Source organism: Chiloscyllium plagiosum, chromosome 17 (assembly GCF_004010195.1).
Source record: "Chiloscyllium plagiosum isolate BGI_BamShark_2017 chromosome 17, ASM401019v2, whole genome shotgun sequence".
NCBI lineage: Eukaryota > Metazoa > Chordata > Chondrichthyes > Orectolobiformes > Hemiscylliidae > Chiloscyllium > Chiloscyllium plagiosum.
Window position 1 is genome coordinate 23133465 of NC_057726.1, and position 23127 is coordinate 23156591.

The 23127-nt window shown below is 39.5% G+C and overlaps 1 protein-coding gene across 1 annotated transcript; it reads right to left on the reverse strand.

Annotated features, from left to right (window-relative positions):
* Window positions 1-1443: 1443 nt before the first annotated feature.
* LOC122558275 (glycine cleavage system H protein, mitochondrial-like) lies at window positions 1444-22525 on the reverse strand. The gene is made up of 5 exons (XM_043706673.1): window positions 22279-22525; window positions 13417-13496; window positions 9223-9286; window positions 7576-7707; window positions 1444-2495 (listed from the first exon to the last, which is right to left on the reverse strand). Exons 1-5 carry the CDS (start codon window positions 22421-22423, stop codon window positions 2398-2400), a joined length of 519 nt encoding a protein of 172 aa, XP_043562608.1. The 5' UTR covers window positions 22424-22525; the 3' UTR covers window positions 1444-2397.
* Between the last annotated feature and the right edge of the window lie 602 nt (window positions 22526-23127).

Genomic DNA, 23127 nt, shown 5'->3' on the forward strand with positions numbered 1-23127 from the left:
CTGCTCTATTCAAAAGATTTAAAATTTTAATGGGATTTGATAGGCAGACACATAAAACTACCTTCTTTGGTGGGGAAACAAGTTCAAAATATCCTTGAATTAAAGCCAGACCGTTTAAGTGTGAAATCAGATTGTAAATTGTTATGGTAACAGAAGTTTAGAAACTTCTCTTCCAAACGGCAATAGATTCTGAAACTTTCCAGGCTGAAATTGATAAGATTTGTTGAGTATCAAAGGGACTATGGACAAAGGAATGATGTGTTGGTCCCAGTGTTGGACTGGGGTGGACAAAGTCAGAAGTCACACAACATCAAGTTATAATCCAACAGATTTATTTGAAATCACAACCTTTCAGAGAGCTGCCCCTTCATCAGGTAAAATACAGCTGACGAAGGAGCACTGGGGGTCCAACAGCTTGTGACTTGAAATAAACCTGTTGGACTATAACAACCTGGTGTTGTGACTTCTGACTTGGAACAAAGTAAGGTAAATGAAGTAGTCACTGGACGTGAAACATTAACGCTGATTTCTCTCCACAGATTCTGCCAGACCTGCTGAGTCTTTCCAACAATTTCTGTTTTTTGTTTCTCATTTCCAGCATCCGCAGTTCTTTCACTCTTTTGGTTGTAAATGGAAATGCTGATCAGCCTGGATCTTGTGTAATAACCTAATATTTTGTTCTTTCACACATAAAGAATAGAACAAAGCAATCTCTTTCTATCACTTTTATTAGTGTGCTATTTCTGTATGACTATTTTAGGTGTTACATGCAGCTTAACACTTCTACACTCCATAAAAAATTAACAGAAACATTTTCCTGAAACCTTGTGACATTTCTAGAAATAACCCAAAACAATACTGGACAATCTACAGGTGTTTTATTTTATTTTAGAGGATTTACTCGATATCAATCTAATTGACAAATTTTCTTAAGAGGTTACAAATTTAAGAATGTTGTGGGAATTCTTTAAAATTCCTCTGCTAAAGGGAACATTGATAATCTTACAATACATTCAGTTTCTATGTAATCAGCATTTGGCCCAAAAAATAGTTACAAAGCAACAAATCAGTCTGAAGAGGGATGCACAGTTTGCATTGTATAATTTCCATTTCAAACAGAAATGCTTCGCCTCTATGCAAATATGTTCCACATCATTTATTAGTCCTTTATTAACCAATCATGTTATCAGTTCTCTCACATACTTTGTGATACCCTTGGATGCATGTCACTGCAAATTAATGCAAATCTCACAAAATATTAGGCATTTGTAGACAGCTGGCTAACACTAACCCTTCTGAATCAATCTCCGTGCAGAAGCATAATTAGACATTTTTGTCTTAGAAATGATCTATATGCCAAGAAAAAATCTCAAGTAGTGGAAATTACATATTTAAATGATCTGTTCATGCACATCCACATTTTTCCACCACATTCCCACACTAAAATTTTCAATTTTTTTTTAATGCCAAGAAAGATTACAGTCAAGTGTACTTGGTCTACAGAGTCATCTTTGCAGTATGAGTATTCCTATCCTTCATGTTGGAACAAATCCTGCAGCAAAAACAACTTATTTGGTACCTTAATTGAGAAGCATAAATCCTACGTAGAAACATGGAAATCTGGAGGAAATGTACAAAGCACAATAAAGATTGATGTACATACAATAATTGCCCCTGAATTATATTGTGTTGCTTCTATTATTCTCTTCAATCACTTGCAATCTCAGAATGACAGATGTTCAAAAGGATGCTTTACAAATATGAAGAACAATATAAAAACCGAATGAAACAAGACCATTTACCATGATAAAATTAACAAGCGTAGACTTTGTGTTCACTGTACAATGGAGGTAGAACAACAAAATACAACAGCTGTGGGGTTTTCCAGTTATGTGAGTTTTATTACCAATTAGCCACCCATCACTAAATTCTGATTTAATCTGTAGAAAAATAGCTACAACTGAAGCCATTTAAAAGTGAACATCATGGCTTTCAAGAGAGCAAAATAATCTGAAAATAAAAAAAAAATTCACAACATAGCTGTAATATCCTTGGTCAAAAAAAAAGGGACCTTGTCATGATTTCAGTGCCATATGACCAGCTTTATACATTATTGACTAGTTCCATTGTATCAAATAAAAATTTGAAGTTAATTACAATCTACGGTTGATTGGTTAAATTTATGGCCAATATATTGCTCATCTTTCAATTGCTGAGATACTGTAAAACCAACTATTTCCATTATGACTACTTTAAGAGGATCACATTGAACTGCACTCCTTATAAATTACAGTTGCTTCTCAAGTCAAGAGCCTTGATATTCAACCCATCACCATCATTGCTAAATACACAGGAACAGATGAGCATTTTATTTTATTGCTAAGAATGAAGAATGACTTAGTCTTCAATGGATTTTAGGAATTTCTCATAGCCCTCTTCATCCATCAATTCATCAACTTCAGCAGGATTATCAATTGTCATTTTAATAAGCCAACCTGTTAAGAAAAATCACCAGGTCACTACATGAAAAGTGTAACAAAAGTTCCTTTTTGCACTACGATATATAGCTGCACGTAAAAATAAATTAAACATGAAGTTCAAAATATTCCTGATATTCAAATATTTTATTTCCCAAGTTACTTAAGAAATATGTTAAAGGTTTCTTGAGAAGTTTTTGGAATAGAGCTGATAATGCGTTGCTGGAAAAGCGCAGCAGGTCAGGCAGCATCCAAGGAGCAGGAGAATTGAATTCCTGAAGAAGGGCTCATGCCCGAAACGTCGATTCTCCTGCTCCTTGGATGCTGCCTGACCTGCTGCGCTTTTCCAGCAACACATTATCAGCTCTGATCTACAGCATCTGCAGAACTCACTTTCTCCTCAAAGTTTTTGGAATATATTAGATTAATTTCAAGTCAGTCAATCTAAAAACCAAATTTTTTTTCCTCCAAGAGATGTGATTTCAAAAGCTAATAGACTTAATTCAGGGAAAGAATATATTTACATTTCTTACAAAAGAAGGACAAAATATGAAGTTACCTGAAAGACTCTCATCTATGAAAATAAACATTTATAAAACGGCATGGCTACACATTTTTCCAAAATAACCCCAGATAATCTGTTTGGGGAAATATACATTAGAAAGAGAAATACCCGATAGAAATATTTTTTCCCATTACCAACGAGCTGTCTTAAAACTACAGGACCTTAGGCTTTACTATTTCCTACTCATGTTTGAAGTTTTATTAGCATCATTTAATAATTCACAGATCAATCATGTATCAGGAAAATATTTCACATACATCTTTATATCTGTATTCAAACGCAGCCACAGAATGCTTACAATAGTAGAAAATATAAAACCTGGCATTTTCCTAGAAGCAGCCACTGCAATGACTGTGATCTGCATTCCTGGCTCAGATATAAAATCCAGCAACTTCAGATATGCAGAGAATATCAACAATCTAGCTGTCCCACAGAGAACAATTGTTAGCGAAAGGTAAGCCATGCCCACCTTTTTTTAAACCAGATCCCAGTAAGAAAGAATTTAATTGTCTAAAAGCCTGTGTGAATTGTGCTATTTACAATTATTTTGTAGTAGAAAATATTTTGAAGATTGTAAGACTATAATTATTAATTTCCTGTGGCAGGCATTTCTCTGGATAGTGTTCTATATCATCCCTCACCCTCCTCAGCAGGGTTCGTCAATGTACCAGCAGATCTCAGAACCACCAACTTATCCCCGCAAAATGAGAGACGACCTCCCTACTCCACAATAATGCTGATTCTTCAATCAACTGGACAAGAGAGTCAGAGATTCCAGAAGGTGAGACAGGAGAAGGGATGCTTGGGGGAAATGAGCCCTGTCCCTGGTGAGATTGTGAATTTTGCAGGGGGTTGGAATGCTTTGATTCTCCAGCTGATATACTTGAGAAGATGATGTTTAAACCTGCTGTGAAAAGCTCAGAGTAAATTGGTAAGAAAAACAACGTGAGTATTGGGCAAACAGTCAATACCTGAACAACTCAGGGCTTCTGATCCCAAAGACATTGCAATGATGCAGTAGTCTGGGCAGGGTAAAACAGGCAATGGAAGTTTAAACTGAAGTAGCATAGATGTGCATATGTGGGGACTCTCTCAGCATCTCCAGCTGTACCAATGACAAGTTGAGTCAGAAGCTTCCCTGCATATTGAAGGATTTGAGCCAAGAAGTCATCAAACAAGAGGAAGGGGAGGAAGGGCGAGACAGCAGGGACATAATGGCAGAAAAATAGGCTTCTAAAGAGAGAGCATGGAAACATGTGCAGGAACGGCCACTAGAGGAACAGCCACTGAGCCGAACATCAAACCACCCACTGGGTTTCCAAAATCAATTTGGCAGGGCATTGCAAATCACAACGATCGGACTGAGAAATCCTGTGTAGGTGAATGCATAACTTAGAAGCCATTCAGCCCACTGAATCTGTCCTGCATTCAATGAGATCATGGCTGGTCTGACCATTCCCAATCCCACTGTTATGGGGTAAAGGCAGAAACTCTTGATTACCATACTGATTAACATTCTGTGTTAAAATCAGAGTTATAGGATTCCAAATGGAGTTTAGGGAAGGTAGAGATGGAGGGATCAAACAAAGCAGAGCAAACCAAAATTATATGATGATGATGGGGAGTAAAGGGAGGGGAAAGAGAGAAAGCGGTCTGGTGAAGGAGCAGTCACGGGGAGCAGTGGTATCGTCATTGGATCAACATTCCAAAGACCCAGGCGAATGCTCTGGGGACATGGGTTCAAATCCTTGGCAGATGGTGAAATTTGAATTAATGAAAATCTGGAATTAAAATGTCACTTATTAGCAATCATGTTAGTCACTGCCGATTGTTACAAAAACTCAAATGATTCACTCATGACTTTCAGGGAAGGTAATCTGCCATCCTCGACCAAAGTGAAGATGGGCTTTTGCACAAAACGTTGATTTTCCTTCCCCTCGAATGCTGCCTGACCTTCTGTGCTTTTCTAGAGCCACACTCTCGACTCTAATCTGCCATCCTTATCTGGCCTAGCCTACATGTCACTCCAGACCCACAGCAATGTGGTCGATTTGCAACTGCTCTCTGAAATTGCTCTAGCAAGCTACTCAGTTCAAGAGTCAATTTGGGATGGGCAACAAATGCTGGCCAAGCCAAGAATCATCAGGTCCCATGAACAAATTAAAAAAAAAATCTGTTTTTGAAATGGGAAGAAAATGGTATGAGTATGGGATTAATTACGGATTGTGTAAGATGTCAAGGTTCAACAACAGTGATTGCCAGGAATTTTAGTGGAATCAAGCCGAAAGTATGTAGCTACCAGTAGGATTTGTGGAAGTTATTATTAAGCTGAAGGCAATTTCAGTTTGACTCAGTAAATTAGGCCTAGCTCCAGGTTTGTTACTCAACAAGGCAGGAGCACGGTGAACGAGAGTCAACATCCTATATCTGCAATGTTGATCGCACGCTTTGTGTAAGGAAACCGTAAATAGCAGAGAGAAGGATCTCGGATGGAACCAGAAAGTCCACAAGAGATGACCATGTGACCAGAAGCAGTAGCCAATAGCTGTAGCTTGCACTACAGTGAATGGAGCTTGTACATTGGTCATCTATAATTAGAAATATTACGCATGGGTTACCTGTGAATCTCTAACCATTAAACCTGAGCACCATTGATGAGGATTTCAGAAAATTATCCCTGCACTGTCACATGCAAACTATAAATAGGACCTTGAGAAACCAACACATTACAAGTGAACTGCAGAGAGGGCTGAACGGATTGATAATCCCAAAGGCAGCAGGGAAGAATCCAGGAGGATGAGAAAATGGCAAAAGTCTCATTCACATCCGAGCAAGGTACTGTTTGTGATTTTGAGCAACACAAGCTCAGCGTTACAGTTGGAGACGGAGTTAAGCTGGAGGCTCTAAAACAGAAAAAGAAAACGGAAGGTCTTAGATAATGCAATAGTGGGAGAGAATGGAAGCAAAGAGTGTTATTTTGCAGTGTAGGAGTAGTGGTACTGAGGAATCTGAGAGAGGCAACAGAAAACAGATTTTGTTAATTACATTATGGGTTGAGGTGTGGAATCAGAAATTTGGCTCAGAGAGAATCTAAGGTGATAGGCTTAAAGAATTAGCTTAATAAAATGGTCAGAGTGAAAAGAGAAGAATAGTAAATGGCCAGCCTCAACTTCTGGCACATTCCTAAGTGAAGAATGTGAGTCAATAGTTGGATTATTTTGGTGAGTAACACGAAGGATGTGACTTGGAAAAGCGAGGACACCAGGGTTTGAAACCATGATGCTATATAGTCATTATGAAGAGGCAGTTCCATTTCTTGCAAAATGAATTCAAATGGACATGGTACCATAGACATGGCTGTTCCTAGCTAATGGAATGCTACAGACAAATGGTCATCTAATTAAGTGATAATGAAAACAGGCATATTGATTGTAAAGGTCTGAAGATCAACATACGAAATGCTGACTCATTGATGAGTCGGTTGCACAATGACAAGTGCAACGCGTCCAAAAACATTTTGTTGACTTTCTTCCCACTTATTTTAAAATTAAGTGAAACTTTCATTATCCATCGTGTTAGAAGAGGTCTTTCTGCCGGTCAATGGAAATTGGCAGCAATTTAAGAGTCTTCACGGTTGGAGGATTTGAGCTATAGGGAGAGGCTGAACAGGCTGGGGCTGTTTTCCCTGGAGCGTCGGAGGCTGAGGGGTGACCTTATGGAGGTTTACAAAATTATGAGGGGCATGGATAGGGTAAATAGGCAAAGTCTTTTCCCTGGGGTCGGGGAGTCGAAAACTAGAGGGCATTGGTTTAGCGTGACAGGGGAAAGATATAAAAGAGACCTAAGGGGCAACGTTTTCACACAGAGGGTGGTACTGGTATGGAATGAGCTACCAGAGGAAGTGGTGGAGGCTGGTACAATTGCAACATTTAAGAGGCATTTGGATAGGTATATGAATAGGAAGGGTTTAGAGGGATATGGGCCGGGTCCTGGCAGGTGGGATTAGATTGGGTTGGGATATCTGGGCGGCCTGGATGAGTTGGACGGAAGGGTCTGTTTCCATGCTGTACATCTCTATGACTCTATGTTAACTTTGCGCATCTAATTATGACAACACCTTATGGTCAAGAATGTGGGGAAGCAGAAGAACACTGCAAAGTGTCAATTCAGCTGTGATATTACACCAGTCAAACAATGGCAAATGTGGAGTTTTCTTCTGTAAAACTTCTGGCAGATAACTGGAGCACAGAGAGTGGAAACTGCATTGTAACATGAAGTCACGCATGGCTAATTGAAATGCTTATAATCGTGGCCAAAATTCATGTTGAGTATAATTTAAACATCACTGAATAATTCCACAGTTGAAATAAATCAAACTATAATGATGTTAATTAAAATGGAGGTTACTTTACTGGTTACCAGCTTCAAATAATTATCAAGGAAATATATCCTTGTTTCCAGCCACCATTCCCCCGTAGGTGTCTGTGTACTGAAAAGTTTAAACCTTCAGGTTTCTAAGATTAATTCACATACCTTCTCCATAGCAAGATTTATTGACTAGTCCTGGATTGTCAGCAAGAGCCTTATTTATATCAGTTACCTCTCCAGTCAGGGGTGAATACAATTCACTAGCAGCTTTCACACTTTCCAGAGCACCAAATTCATCTGCGGAAGGGAAATTTAATATATAGAAACTGCCGTACAATACACTTTTTACGGTGCTAACATTTTTGAAGAAATTTAAACTGTTCACAACACTGACAATAGTCGTACTGTGCTATCAAGCCAAAAACACATTTCATTTATGCCACGGAAATGGCTGACAGATGGAAAGAAACAGCTCAAGGCTGCCACAACAAGACAGAGTTTAAACTGCTTTCTTCATGTTTGCTTCACTTGTCTGTTTACTTTTTATAATATGAAAAACTATAGTGCAGCCTTCATTCAACAAAGGTTGTATTGAGTGTAAACAAGAATTTATAATGAAGATTTATAAACTCTCATTTTCTCTGTTGTTAATAATGAACCAAAACAGTACATCACTAACTGATATAGCATTGAACAATTTACTTCAATATAGGTACTTGTGTCAAATATAAATGCATTTTCAAGGAAGTACAGATTAAGATAACTCCGTTTGGTGATTGATTGCACCTGGTAGACAGTTTGGCCTATAGAAGCTCTCACTTAATGAGCTCTATGCATCAATTTCAATTACTCATGCTTTATCTTGGATTGTACTTTCAAACACGTTATACCAGATCAAGAGGAAAAGGTCAGCAATGTTTTTCTGAGTTCTGAGGAGCGGTCACTCAACACAAAATGTTAACTCTGATTTCTCTCCACAGATAGTGCCAGACCTGCTGAGCTTTTACAGAAATTTGTTTTTGTTGTTAAATATTTTCCAGATTCTATCAATGCTGATTTGCAGTCAGACATTTGGAGGCACAAGAGAGCTGTCAAGAATGACTAGCCTTGAATGCTTGCTTGGCACAAGCAGTATCCTACATCACATCCACCCCATTCAATTACTTACGATTTTCCAAAAAGATTAGTTAATATTTTGGAATTGGCTTGCTCCTTGAGCTGAAAGGTTCATTTCCAGATTTCATTATCTTAACATCTTCAGTGGACCTCATGCAAAGCAATGCTGAAAATTCCTGCTTTCTATTTATATGTTTGGGTTTCTTTGGGTTGGTGATGCCATTTCCTGTAGTGATGTTATTTCCTGTGGTGAAGTCACTTCCTGTTCCTTTTCTCAGGGGGTGGTAGATGAGGTCTAACTCGATGTGTTTGTTGATAGAGTTCCGGTTGGAATGCCATGCTTCTAGGAATTCTCATGCGTGTCTTTGTTTGGCTTGTCCTAGGAAGAATGTATTGTCCCAGTCGAAGTGGTGTCCTTCCTCATCTGTATGTGAGGATACTAGTGAGAGATGGTTATGTCTTTTTGTTCATGTATCCTGGTGGCTACTTTTCTGCCTGTTTGTCCAATGTAGTGTTTGTTACAGTCCTTGCACGGTATTTTGTAAGTGACATTAGAGGGCAAAGAAACATCTGGAAATGAACCTTTCAGGTCAGCGAGCAAACCTACATCCAAAACCTCAACCTCAGCTACAAATCTTCTCAAAACTCGCTAATTAGTTAATATGTTTAAGACAATGGAACAAAATCAATACTCACCCAATTGGTTTAACTTTGTGCCTATCTCTGGCAATCCACAATATACAACATCTCCTAAAGCTTCCTAAAGAAAAAAGTAATTAACTATTGTGCATCTGAATCTTTATCATTCATTTAACATTGTTAATTCTCTTTTGTGCAACATGTACTTATGAAATCTCAGAACAGCTCAACATTAATATTTTAGGTATTTTTTGAAATATTTTAAACATCTTCAATATTTTAGCATCTTCTGCCAGTTTACTTCCCTTCATTCTTTCATGGAGTGCAAGTGTCATTTGCAAAGCCAGCTTTGAATGGCTTGCTTGACCATTTCAAAGGGTACACAAGAGTCAACCAAGCTACTGCAGGTCTGGAGTCACACATAGGCCAGACCAAGTAAGGACAGCAGGATTTCCTTGGAAGATCGTTAGTACCAGGTGATTTTTTAAAATAATAATTGATGGTAGTGCTATACTGATTACAGAGACTAACTTTATATTCCACATTTATTAAATGAATTTAAATTTGACCAGGTGTCTTTGTGGTATTTACAGAAGGGGTTGCTAGTTTAGTGATGTTACTAATACAGTATTTCCCTCAAATGTCTTCCACTATACACCTACTACATCCAAAGTTGATGAAAAAAAACTTACGTAATCTTTTTAAAATCAATTACACTCTTCAATACATGGAGACGCCTCATCCCACTACTGGCAAAAAGGATTTAGATACTAGAAATTTTTTAAAAACCAAAGTGATGGAGGGTCAGAAGGTAACATAGATCAACAAGAAAAGGCGTGTTGGTTGAATAAGACTTGGTACAGGGCAAGGTTAGAAAGGATATGGATGAACTATAATTTATTGGCTTTGGAGGATCAAAAGGTCAATCTGGGCAACATTTCAATAGTGCAGCGATGACAAACTCATTTACAAATGGCAATTTCAGCACCTGATGGTTCAGACAGAAGGAAAGGCATTACAGGTACTGGAGTTGGGAGCAAACATGGAGATTAATTGGGATTGGAAGCTCAACTCAAGATCAAAAAGAATACCAAGGCTGAAATGTTTAGTTTAGCCAGAGACTGTGACTGAAAAGTACGTTGGAATCAGTTGCAATGAAACAAGAGTTTGTAAATGAACCAAAGAGAATATCTTTAGTCTTCTCGACTTTTACTCGAAAGTTTTCTTCTTTCAATACTAGACGCTCATCAAGCCACCATTGCAGATTGGAGCCTTCGGATGTTACACAGTAAAAGGGGCTACATGAATCCAACTTATTGCTGCTGATGATGCTAAGAGTGATATTCAAACATGGAAATGCTCTAAAGATGGGAGGCAACAACTACAAGGGCATTACAGGGCAAAGAAAGACCAGGGATAGGTCAATGATGAGCCAAGCACGAAAGAGTGAAGGATGGCTTTACTTTTGTGCAAAGTGATGAGGGTGGTTTTGAAAGAGAAGGGGACAGTCACTGCATAAAGGAAAGCCTTTACAATTTCAATCAATGAGGAAGCCATATCAGGTGCTTAGCAATTTAGTAGAAATGGAGTCACAGGACCAAAGGTCAATCTCATGGACAAGATGAGTTCAGAAGGATACTTTGTACTTCATTAACATTAAGTATGAAATAGGAAATTTATACTATTTGTATAAATAGGTATTATGGAAGAAACAAGTATCTCATTTATCGAATAGCAAGTGTCACATCTAACTAAAATTATAACCAATCTGCTCGTTTGCAGACAGAGGCTTTTAAACAAAGATGCTTCCAGCAAACAATTTCCAAATAGAAATGAACATCTGGAGGTTCTGCACAAAACCAGGATCTGAAACTTTTAGCTATTCAAAATACCCTTCCTTAAATACTTCCAAGATTTATTGCCTTTAATATACTTTTCCCAAATTTCCTAACTAAGTTTTATTGGCCAGGTTGAAAGCCAACAGCCAGAACTTAGAATCATAGAATTCCGACAGTGTGGAAGCAGGCCATTTGGCCCATCACATCCACAATGACGCACCGAAGTGCATCCCTCCTATAATCACCCCTGTAACCCTGCATTTCCCATGGCTAATCCACTTAGCCTTTATTTCCCATGGGTAATCTACCTAGACTGCGCATCCCCGAACACTATGGGCAGTTTGGCATAGCCAATCCATCTAACCTGCACCCAGAGGAAACCCACACAGACAAGGGGAGAATGTGCAAATTCCACAGAAACAGACAGTCAGCAGAAGGTGGAATTGAACTTGGGTCCCGGACACTGTGAAGCAGCAATACTAATCACTGAGCCGTTTCGGTGCAGCAAGGTTCCTTCAGAAATTTCCAATAATGCAATAAGTCATGTTTTTAATTCATTTCACAGAATGCGGAATTGCTGGTAAGGCCAGAATTTATTGTCCGTCCCCAATTATCCTTGTGGACATCGTGATGAGCTGCCTTCTTAAACCACTGTGGTTCATGCACGAAGTGCATAAAAATACACTTACAAAGAGAATTCCAAAGACTTGGACTCAGCAATGCTGAAGGAACAGCAATATAGTTGCAAGTCAGGAATGAGAGAGGTTTATAAAAATTTGAATTAAAAGCAGGAGACGAACATTTGGTCCCTTGATAGTTGTCATTCAATAAGAATATGGCTGATCTTATTGTTTCATGTTCCCACCTACTTCAATAATTTTTCATTCCTTTGCTCGACATTTAAAAGCTACAATCGGTCTTTGCCTTAAGAATATTCAATTTCTGTTTTCACTGCCTTTTGAGGAAACGAATACCAAAGATTCATAACTCTCTAGAGAACACAATATTATCTTCAACTGTCTTAAATGGGCCATGTCTTATTTTTAAAAGTGACCCTTGTTCCAGAGTCCCCACTAGTGTAAACATTTCTTCCACATCCACCCGATCATGACCTCTCATGATTTTCCAAATTTCAAACAAGTCACTTCTAAACTCAATGTATATAAGCTTAGTCTATCAAAACTGTCCCCATAAGATAACCCACCTAGAACAGTTAGTAGTCAAGTCTAGATTGGAGGCAATAATGTTCCCATGTACCTGTTGCTCTTTAGTCTTCAGGGATTGGGAAGAGCTACTGAAGAAGACTCAGTAATGTACTTCAACTTTGTGCGAATCTTAGAGGGAGTGAATATTTAAGGTATTAAATAGGGTGCAAATTAAGAGCATGCTTTGTCCTATATAGTGTTCAACTCAAGTGGAATAATTCATTTGTTGTGTTATTCTGTACTGTGTTCAAAACTTTGGTATTGAAGCCATTTCTTTTTCTAACTTTAAGTTTTGTTTGCAGATAAGTGGTAAGAACCAAGTGACAACATTAGAACATAGAACAGCACGGCACAGTATAGGCCCTTCGGTCCACGATGTTGTGCTGAGCATTTATCTTAATCTAAGACCAACCTAGCCTATACACCCCTCAATTTACTGCCATCCATGTGCTTTTCCAGCAGTCACTTAAACGTCCCTAATGTCTCTGACTCTGGTTTTGTGAAGTCACATTGTTTGAAACACAGTGCACACACGGGTGCAATATTTAATACAACTATTTTAACCAAGGCTTACCAAACTTCTGAAAACAATACATGTTTCTTAAAATGTCTGGATTTATTTTTAAATGGCCCAGAGTGTTTGGCTAGATTTTGTGTACCTGCAATGCATGGGAAAAATACTGTACTGATGCAGGCTTACATCCATAGCCTAATTTTCAAACATGGTTAGGAGTCAGTTACCTGTTCAATATAAAGCTTGAGCTGTACTTCTGCAAATTTTAAATGACAAAAATAAATTGATATGATCTCTATTATTCTGAGCCAGTTACCTCAATTATAGGAGTACAGACTGTATCACATTGTGCAAAATTACTACTGGGGAGCAAGTTCCTGTGCCAAAATTTGTTCAGCACTTGCCCACATTCATGCCTACAAAATGTATTCACAATGGCAAATGATAACAATTGTACATAAAAGGGTAGTAAAAACATATAAGCACTGATACTGAAGTGAACCTTGATCTCACCAGGAGTAAAACTTGATTAGGAAAAGCTGATCTTGCAACAGCTATCCCAGTAATGGACGAAGTCCAAGAACTTTCAAGCAAAGCTTGTGCACTTAAAACAAGCACAGCCAATATCACAATGTTTAGAAGTGATAGACTGATATAAAGAATTGTATTGGATGGTAATAAGTGAAGCACCCACCTGGGCATAATTGCTAATCCCCACTGTACCAATTCCATTTTCAACCATCACCCATTCATGTTTGTCTGTAAACTTGCGAGCTGGAATACAAAAATAGCCAATACCAAACGGATTATCTAAGGTTTAGCAATCCATGTAACATTAATATTTACATATCAAATATAATTTGCTCTTTATTAAAGCTATGAACTCCTGATTAAGGATGTACTTCAGATACTGTAACATATCTAATCATAAATTAAAGTATTTAAATTATACAATACAGGAATATAGTCTTAAGTCATGACTGAAATACAATAACATTTTTCTAATTTAACAAGGACCGCTCCATAGAATTTCATTGTTTGTTCACATGTATTTATTAAATACAACATTCCTTGCCATGTGTACAATGCTTCTTTGTTACCAAGTCCCAATTTGTAATTTACATCCATTAAGACTCAATCCCTGAAAGGCAGTAAGGCATGGTAATATATAAACTGATGTTTTCGAACAACAAATATAAAACATTACACTTAAATCAACAGTGGCCATGAAAACAGACATAACTATTAAAAAATAGTCCCAATGATCATGCATAATGTGAATATAACTTCTGGTCTTGAATAATTATCAGATAACTTTATCATTTCTGCTGCAGAATACTAAAATATAGCCTCCATTGTGTAGCTTCACAGCAAGTTCCTTCCGGTGACAATGGATGCAGAAATATGTTGATGGACACCAGAACAACATGATGAATACAAGACTGGATTACGTGCACACTAGTTACACACTGACCTCAACCTTTAGTATACGCTCCACTATTCATGGTACACATTCTCATATTCAGTACAAACCCACTCAAATGAGACAGACCATTTTTGAGTCTTGATCATTTTTAATGAAGTATGGATCAGAGATCACATTGTATTAAGACTTGAGAAGACATTTTATAAATTGGGTATCCTGATTAATTCTCTGTATCTTATATTGGATACCCTGAACTGTCACTACTTTTAGCATAAACTCAGAGTCCTCAATAAACCAACTTAGTTGGAGTCCCTACATTTATATTTTTTGTTATTAATTTTATGTTTTTAATTGCACTATGATCTTGTGTTGTTTTCTCCTCTGATGTTCTACTGACTTCTGCTCTTCTATCCAAATATGTAGCTTTACCAAATTGGGAGTCAAAATCAATTCAGAAACAATTCAGAAAAGCAACACACAAGAAGCCTGTAAGATTTTTCTCCATGTATTTCCCTTAAAGTAACCAGAAATATCCAGTTTCATTCGCTTTCTTTCAGTAACAGCAGCCTTTTATTCACCATTCTACTTTCAAAGACAGACTCATTTAGAAATATCCATAGTCCCAATCCTAGCCTTTCTTTTTCTACTCTGTCCACAGATCCCTACATGGCTTTGCTGGCATTTTTCTGATAGTATCCTTGAAACAACTGCCACATTCTCCTCCAAGCAGTTTAACTATTGCATCTCTCACCTCTCCTTCCAAATATAACTTTGTCCAACACGTCCACATCACCCCACCCAAGTTTCTCCCAAAGTCCTGCACATAGACAAAATTTGTGTTGCCATTTGTATGTTATTCAAGAAAAGGCAATGCACACAAACTAATGCTGCTGACATTTTGTTCCTTTCACATTATTGTGGTAATAGTCACTAGATATTCCACATGGGATTAGGTAATAGGATGCGTGGACACGGATAACTGGTTAAACTGCATCAAATGGTGTTTGCTTTGGTCAGTATGTTGACAAAAGTAACTGGTGCTCTATGCAGGACATATGGGCACTATTACGGCCTATGTGTATATTAATTAAATATATTACATCTACGTGCCAACTACTATAAACTCTATATCCACATTTAAAATGGAAATTGCCTATGTAGGTGTGTAACAAATTAGAACTGCATGCTCTGTTGTGGAGGCAATACAGCATCATCACTGATTAGGTTGTGCCATCCCATCCTGGAACATTAACAAAGACTTCTATTAGAAATACAGACAAATTTTTCCACAGCAGTTTCATGTAAATGTCAAACGTAGTTCCTTGCTTGCTTACTTTAAGTATCATACTATTATGTGTCTGACAAAAATCAGTATCATCATAAAAGTGATGATAGTGGTGTGTGAATTACTTATGTTTGGAAATATTACACTTATTCGCTGTAAAATTTTCTCCACTTTCTTCCTTGTCAAATTGAAAGCCAGCCAATATATGCCTGTCTTTCATTCAATCCTCAGAGATTGGTTTCTGAACCGGGTGCCATTTTGTGTCCAGAATACAACTTACCTTGAGAATGCACCTCCTAGCTCAACCCTGCCTTTACTTCCTTTCCCCTCTTGCAAAGTATCAATGTACCTTCACCATCACTACTCAGTTCTTTGGTATTCTGTCCCCTTCCCCAATGCTCCCAATATGCCAGGTACACTTCCACCAAAAACAAATTCTATCTGCCATTTCCTTGTATTCCTGCTCACCTCTGAGCTTGTTGCAAGTTGGCACATCTTTAAATCTAAATACATTCTGATTGATGTATAATCAGGAGCTCTGATAATATTGTTACTTAAATGCGTATCCTCCAGTGGTCAATGAGCCTCGTAACAAGTACCACCAACATAGCATATAGGCTACCTTAAATTGATAAAGTTGAATCAGGTAAAATGGTCAAATGAAAACGTTGTTAGCTCATCAATAAGTGGAGCACATTCAAATTAACTATCGTGAAAACTGAACAAAGGCTTCACATTTCATTCTCCCGTGCTGTTCTTTGTTCTCCAACAAGGACATGTGAACAACTGGCACATGAACCTAGCTCAATCAACCAACCAAACAATCATATCCTTATTTAAAACAAACAGCTCAGACACTATTATTAGTCACTTTGAACACACTCAAAAGACTTGCTGAGATATCACAACATTGGAGCTTTATCCCAGTTTATCACAACTGCACACCCTCCAAAACTGCACACAATGAGATGATACAACTAAAGGAAATTACTGAATACTTGAAAGCCATTATCACAAACTGAAGAAAGTTGGAGGAAGGCTATTAGAGTCATAGAGATGTACAGCATGGAAACAGACCCTTCGGTCCAACCCGTCCATGCCGACCAGATATCCCAACCCGATCTAGTCCCACCTGCCAGCACCCAGCCCATATCCCTCCAAACCCTCCTATTCATATACCCATCCAAATGCCTCTTAAATGTTGCAATTGTACCAGCCTCCACCACATCCTCTGGCAGCTCATTCCATGCACGTACCACCCTCTGCGTGAAAAAGTTGCCCCTTAGGTCTCAACAAATCTCTCAACAAGTAGGTCAGTAAAATCCAGGAGAGCATCACTTATCCATTAGATTCCCATAAAAACCCATCTGATTGAATGATGTCATTTATGGGAGGAATCTGCCTTACCTAGCTGGTCTGGCCTAAATGTCACTCGACCCACTGCCGCATAGTTGACTTTTTACTGACTTCGGAAATGGCACAGCAAGTTACTCACTTAGACCACAGGGAAAAATTAGTAATGAAACCAGTTGGACCACATGACAATTGACTGAGGCATTGGAAATGACAATGCCACTCACAGCCCTGCTGACTGTGCAAAGTCCTCCTTACTAACATCCACTGGCTTATGTCAAAATTGGGAGAGTTGTCCAACAAATGAGTCAAGCAATAGCCAGATCTAGTTATATTCACCAACTCATACCTCACAGACAAATTTCCCAGACAGCACTATCACCATCTCTAGTATGTCTTGTTTCATCAGCAGGACAGACCCATCAGAGATGATAGCACAGTCACATACAGTAAGGAAGATAGCCCTGAACATTTGTTCCAGATCCACAGAAATCCCATTATATGTCTAAATATGGGCAGGAAAGCCTCCTGATTTATGCCTACTGCCCTCTCTCAGGTTGTCAATCAGTACACCTCCATGTTGAGCACGACTTGAAGGAAGCACTAAGGGTGGAAGGGGCACAGAATGTACTCTGAGGTGAGAGGTCTTCAATGTCCATCACCAAGAGTGGTTTGCGTGCATTATTGAGAGAGCTGGCCAAATCTTAAAAGTACATTGCCACAAGTCTATTTCTGTAGCAGTTGGTGAGGAATCAAGTACAAGGAAAAAAAACTACTTGATCTTGTCCTCACCAAGGCAATTGTCACAGATGCACATATCCATGTCATTATCGGTAACAGTCACAATCCTTGAGAAAACTGAGGAGGTGGTGATGCCCTTGTGGTATTGTCGCTAAACTATTACTTCAGAGACCCTTGTGGGGACTTCAGTTCAAATCCTGCCATGGAAGGCAGAGTTACCATTTTGAATTCAATGAGCCTTCTTCAAAACGGTTTTCTTCCCTGCTTTTTCCCCCACAGATGTGGAGTTTCTCCAACAATTTCTGTTTTTGTTCCAGATTTCAGATTCAGAACAGTTCTAAGCAAACCAAAACTGGTTATCCACGAGGCAGTGTTTGCCATTAGCAACAGTCAAGTTTAATCATAATCTGGAACACCATGTTTCCCTGTATATCTTCCCCATGACCATTAACATCAACCCAAGAAACTAACCCTTATTCAAATGAGTAATGCAGGACAGTATGCCAAGAGCTATATCAGGTATACTTAAAAAAAGAACTGCCAAGCTGTTAAAGCCCCAGAGTACTACATACATACATTACAAGTACCTGTAATCTATAACCAATAAAATGATTGAAAGTCTGTAATCCTTCCATGTTCAGTTGGTGGCAGATAATAAACAATTAATTGCAGGAGGCAGCTCCAGAAATTTTCCAATCCTTAAATGAGTCAGAAGCACAGCACATGAATGTAAAAGATAAGGCCAAAACATTTGCAAATGTTAATGTCAGAAGTATGACATGATAGTCCATCACAGATTCTTCCTGAGGTCCCAAGCAACAAAGATGTCTTCAGACAATTTGATTCTCTCCATTTACTATTAAGAAATGGCTGCAGACACAAAAATGATTCTGTACCCTGTCACCATCTGTTTTAAAAAATTCTCAAGGTCAGGTTCGTAGGAGAGTAGTCTGACACAGAACAAACGACCAAGAGGCGAGTCTGCTAGAATATGGGCATTTTATTCCCCGCAGCGTCGCCACAACGGGTCTGGCTTATACTCACTCTACATGTTACCGGAACTGGGAGCCGTCAGTTCTCGTAGAGCGGTTGCCAACAACCCACGCTCGGCGGTTAAACGTAACCCCGGAGCAGACTCACCGAACTGGAGACTTTTCCAGCTGATATACTCTTTTCCAGATATAAACATTCATGTGAACAGCAGAGCAAGGCTAAAAAACACATTCCATTCTGGTTACATACAGATAAGAAGATTCACACGGGACTAAGCAACACCTCCATTCCGGTTAGATTCACACATGTATTGGGACATAATTTTTAACCGTTTCACCACATTCCACTGCTTGGAATTTTACACTACATTCCACTGCTTGGCCCAATACATGTGTTACATTATGATTCACACATGTATTGGGACATAATTTTACACCACACCATCCTAGCACGAGTACCGAAGACGTGCTGTCCTAAGTCAAGCTGTTCTAGTACAACTGCAATGCTTGCATCTATCCAACAATACAGAAAATGGCTCAAGTATGACCTGCCAAATCCAACCAAGTCAATTATACTGCCCTATCAGTCTACTCCCAGTAATCATTATAGACTTGGCTTTCTGCAAGGCTGAAGCTAACAATAGATGGAAGAACAAACAGATTTTAAAATCTGAACAGAGCAAATTCCAATGCTGTGGGCGAATGTATTAAAGTATTTCTTTGCACAATATCTTTGCACAATAGAATCTGTCACTTGGTTATATTGATCAGTCAACCTTTTTGAGATTAAACTAGTGCAGAACTGTTTGAAAGATTACTGCTCATTTCAAAGAAATTATGCACTATATGTATGATACACCAAAAATGGAAATATTGGCAAGTTATTATCAACAGTGTGTTATCATCAATACTTTCACAACAATAACCTTCACTTGTGCTCAGTTTCAGTTCCAGTATGGAAACTCAGTGTCTGAACTTGGTACAACTTTGGTGTAAACATTGACAAAAATGCTGTCGGAACACAGACTGCAAGGCAACAGTGACTGCTCTTTACATCAAAGTAGCATTTAAGCTGGTGTGGCATCAAGAACCCGAGCAAAATTGAAGTAAGTGAGAATCAGGGGAAATTTTTCTAATGGTTGGAGTCTTAACCTGGCAAAAAGGAAGACAGTTGTGATGATTGGAGGCCAATTATCTCAGACACACCTAATTGCCGGAGATTTTTCTTTCTTTAAAACAACCTGCTCAGATGTGTAAAGACACACCACGGGAGCAGATGGGACTTGAACCCAGACTTTCTCACTCATAGGTAGGGACACTACGATTGCACAAATCCAACTTCTTGAGAGTGGGCCCAACCATCTTCAGTTGCAACAATGACCTTCCCTCCATCATAGGGTCAGAAGTGAGAAGGTTCATTGTGCAATCAATGTTCAGCAGTCTTCACAACACTTCAGATTTGGAAGCATTCAGTATAAATTTCTGGACCTCATTCTGGTTTCGACTGAAGTGATAAGTAATATTTGTGGCAGGCAGTGACCATCACCAAGAGAGAATCTAATCATTTCCCGCTAACATTCAATGACATTATCACTGAATCACACCAACATCCTAGGGGTTACCAGTGACCAGAAACGGAACTGGACAAGCCATATGAGTGCTGTGACTACAAGAACAAGTCAGAGGCTCGGAATCTTGCAGTGAGTAACTCACCTCCGGACTCTCCAAAACCTGTTCACCATCTACAAAGCACATGTCAGGAATGCGATGGTATACTCTCCAACGTGGAAGAAACCCCACACCATCTAGGACAGGGCAGCCTTCTTGTTTGAGATCCCATTCACTACCTTGACCACTCACTCCCAACACCACTGGCTCTGTCTCATACCCTAGTTGAATTGCAGCAACTTGGCAACCCTTTCCAAAATTTCAATCTTTACCACCCAGAAGGACAAAAGGTTATGAACATCACCATCTGCAGCACTTCAAAAAATGGCAACTCATCAGCACCTTCTCAAGCTTAATTGCAGATGGACAAATAATATCAGCCTTGTCAGAGATGCTTACATCCCATGCAAGAATAAAAAAGTCTACTTCTTCAGGCAGCAATGTCACATGGCACAGAAAACCCCCCCAAAAAAATGGCAAACTGTCTTAAAACTACTTCAACCGTGAAATCGGAAAAACTAAACAGGGTACATGGTAAAAGCAAGAGAGAGAGAGAAGAAAGAACGCACTGACAATCAGCAAGCAGATTGCTTTCATTCATCAGATCTAGTCAGTACCCAATAAACCCAGTCAGCCAATTCCTTCCTCAAAAATTGTACCTCTGGTCCAAAATCTCTGAAAACAAATAGTGATTGTGTCCAATATCAAATTCCCACTTGTTACTAAACTGGAAAATAAAATGCCCAATCATTTCCTCACCGCTCCACAGCTTCTCTGAAAGTTACCACTTTCCTCATGCACATTGGAATGTACTGATGTTTCGTTAACTCACTTTAAATCAAACTTTTAAGTTAGGATCAAGATATTTAAACATAAGAGCTAACACCAGGAATTCTACATAATACAAATTAAAGGGAATTACTTCAATATGGAGAAGAAGCACCTGTGAAGGTGCCAATAATTTCGAGCACCTCTGTCATGCTCAGACATTCCTGTTGATGAAGGGCTTTTGCCTGAAACATCGATTTTCCTGTTCCTTGGATGGTGCCTGACCTGCTGTGCTTTTCCAGCACCACTCTCTAATCTCCAGCAACTACAGTACCCACCCGCACCTAGGCTCAGGCATAGGCCAAGCACAAGCAATGGAAGGAGCGCAAGATCACCACTTCAGGAAACATCACTTGTCCAACCTGTGATAGGGTTTGCTTATCCAGTATTGGATTAGTCAGTGACCTCAGCATAAGACCAGTATGGAACAAAGTGACCCTCAGTGAAAAGGACTGTTTAAAATAACAATGATAACAACTTGCAGACAAGCCAACAACTTTAGTTCTTTTAAGAAAAAAAATGAAATTCCTTATTTAGTCACAAAGTATTTGCTAATGAAGTTTCTCTGTACTTCAGTCAGACTTATCTAAAAACGTTTGTTACATATTCCATGGATTAGAAACGAAACTCTCATATCACACCTATCACAGAATATGCAGATAAAAGAGTTGTTAAATATGCCAGGTAATACAGTCGCTGCAAATGCTGTGGGATTTAAAACGAAAGGTGCTTGCACTCCGATCCCAGGGCAATTAGAAGGACACGGTGCACTGCAATCCTTTAGTGTTACAACTTCAAAATACATACTTGATTTTCAAAAATGCATTTCCACGAACTCTTTCCTAGGTGACAGAAAACCGAATGCAAACTTTACATGAAAAGCACAATGACGTTATTGTTTTAAAAAAACTTAAATATAACAGTAAACGGCCCCAACCTGGCCAAGTATTTGACTCTTTTGTCAGCTCACCTTAATCCATCTGACCTCTCACCAGCTCTCTAATTAGGAAAACGCTGCAACAAATTACACATAAGTATAAATAAGAAATCAAACCGACAGGATAATAAACATTACAACCAGGCCCAGCGTTTGCAAATAAAGATTTTTTTTCAGATTCCAAAACGCTATAAAGCTAAGTTGCAATCATGACCTGGTCTTGACTTAGTTCTTGATCGGCCACTGCTCTGCTTAACTTTGCTGCTTTCTCGCTAAACGCTTCCAACTATCCCCCCACCACCCCCAAAAGAAGGAGGCAGACGCACCGGAGAGAGCCGGTCTGCCGGTGCTCAAATTCCGCAGCGGCCAGGTGATCCGTACCGTCCTGTGCAAAGGCTGCCAGGGCATCGGAGCGTGCAAGCAGAGGGAAGTCACCACTCGCAAATTCGACACAGTGCACCTCCACGCCATCTTTGCAAAGCAGCAAATAAGCGTGAGCGGATGGGGAGGCGCGAGAGGAAGTGCCCGGGAGCCGGCGCGAGGGGTGGAGCTGTCACTCAATGCGGGGGAGAATGGAACGGAGCGTTGGAGGAGCTGTCACTCAATGCGGGGGAGAATGGAACAGACCCCTGGAAGAGTTGTCAATCAGTCTGGGAGAGAATGGAACGGAGCCCGGGAGGAGCTGTCACTCAGTCCGGGAGAGAATGGAACGGAGCCCGGGAGGAGCTGTCACTCAGTCCGAGAGAATGGAACGGAGCCGTCACTCAGTCCGGGATAGAATGGAACGGAGCCCGGGCGGAGTTGTCACTCAGTCCGGGATAGAACGGAACGGAGCCCGGGCGGAGTTGTCACTCAGTCCGGGAGCGAATGGAACGGAGCCCGGGCGGAGTTGCCACTCAGTCCGGGAGCGAATGGAACGGAGCCCGGGTGGAGCTGTCACTCTGGGGAAGCAGCAGCGCCCGAACTCTCTGGTTGTGAAAGCAAAAAGTACTGGAGATAAAAACAGGTCAGGCAGCATCAATGAATAGAGAGCAATCTAACGTTTCGAGTCTAGATGAAGAGTCATCTGTACTCGAAACGTTAGGTCGCTGTGTCTCCATGGATGCTGCCTGCCCCGTTATCATCTCCAGCATTTGTTTTTGTTTTCAGTAGCGATTCCAGCATTTGCAGTAATT